The 1,442-nt window shown below is 41.5% G+C and overlaps 1 protein-coding gene across 1 annotated transcript; it reads left to right on the top strand.

Annotated features, from left to right (window-relative positions):
• Nucleotides 1-570: 570 nt before the first annotated feature.
• LOC133800121 (uncharacterized) lies at nt 571-903 on the top strand. The gene has a single exon (XM_062238088.1). The coding sequence runs from the start codon at nt 571-573 to the stop codon at nt 901-903; it is 333 nt and encodes a 110-aa protein (XP_062094072.1).
• The last annotated feature ends 539 nt before the right edge of the window (nt 904-1,442 follow it).

Below are 1,442 nucleotides of genomic sequence, written 5' to 3'. Positions count from 1 at the left end.
ATGAGGATATGAAGAAAATTTATGGCATCAATATGAGTTATATAAAGGCATGGAGACGCAAAGAGAATGCACTTATGTATGTTAGGGGGACACCTGAAGACTCTTACGCCAAGTCACCTTCTTACTTGCACATGTTGCAACAAAACAATCTAGGTACAATAACCGATTTTTTCACGGAGGATGGCCGCTTTCTTTATTGCTTCTTCTCACTTGGAGATTTTAGAAAGGGATTTAGATTATGTCTTCCTGCGATATGTGTGGATGGCACTTTCTTGAAGACCAAGTATGGTGGCCACATACTATGTGTTGTTACATTGGATGTGAATACCTACTTGTATCCAATTGCTTTCGGATTGGTGGACAGTGAGAATCACAACTCTTGGAAGTATTTCATGACGAAATTAAAGGAAGCCATTGGGGACATCGATAATCTGGCTTTCGTATCAGAGAGGCATGCTAGCATTATTCATGCTTTTGAGGTCATCTTCCCTGATGCTTACCACGGTGCATGCTACCATCATGTCGTATGAATGTAATCGCTAAGTTAAAGAATGATCACTGCACAAGGAGATGTGGTGTGTGGTCTATGCATTTCGAAAGACACAATTTCACAAGCACTTTGAAAATATAAAGCAAACGGGTCCTGTCATAGGTGAATATCTCCAGGGTATTGGTTTCGATAAGTGGTCTCATGCTTACTTTCTTGGGAATCGATACAATATAATGACAAGCAACTACGCCGAAAGGTTCAACAACAAAATCAGGGATGCAAAAACCTTCCCAGTCACTACTTTTGTGGAATTCATTCGTTTCAGACTTCAATCGTGGTTTTCTCAGAGGCATGATGAGGCTGAGAAAAGCACAACCAAATTATCACCACTAATGGAGAAATATTTGTCATGAATTGCAGACAAAGAAAGGTTCTTGAATATCCACGCTTTTGGACAATTCAAATTTCATGTGGTGGACAGAGATGGTGATGGTGATGGTGAGGTGAATTTGATGACCAATTCATGCTCCTGTGGCATGTTTCAGATTATAGGGATACCTTGTGTTCATGCAGTGGTTGCAGCCCTCGACCGCAGTGTCAACATTTACTCACTGTGTTCCCCGTTTTACACTATTGAGTCATGGAGGGAGTCATATAAAGAAAAAAAAATTACCCATTTGGCAATGAGGATGAGTTGACAGTTCCCGAGGACATAAAGAATATGCAAGTTGGGGTACCTGTTGAGAAACAACCAGTTGGTCGTCCAAAGAAGAAAAAGTTAGAAAGATCGAAGAGAAAACGTGTAGCGTCCTATTTACCCAAAAATGGCTGCTGATGACGTGGCAAGGATTTCTCGCACGTCGTTGACACGTGGCAGAGTCAAGAAAAGGAGGTGTTGTTCGATTATCGACCAGCTACCCGTTGCTTCGTCAAACCTCACGATTAGATGCGA

Source organism: Humulus lupulus, chromosome 9 (genome assembly GCF_963169125.1).
Source record: "Humulus lupulus chromosome 9, drHumLupu1.1, whole genome shotgun sequence".
Lineage (NCBI taxonomy): Eukaryota > Viridiplantae > Streptophyta > Magnoliopsida > Rosales > Cannabaceae > Humulus > Humulus lupulus.
Note: the sequence above shows the minus strand (reverse complement) of the source record. Positions and strands in the feature narration are given on the sequence as shown.

Coding starts and splice junctions, on each gene's coding strand:
- LOC133800121 (XM_062238088.1), top strand. CDS start 571: ATGTGGTGTGTGGTCTATGCATTTCGAAAGACACAATTTCACAAGCAC.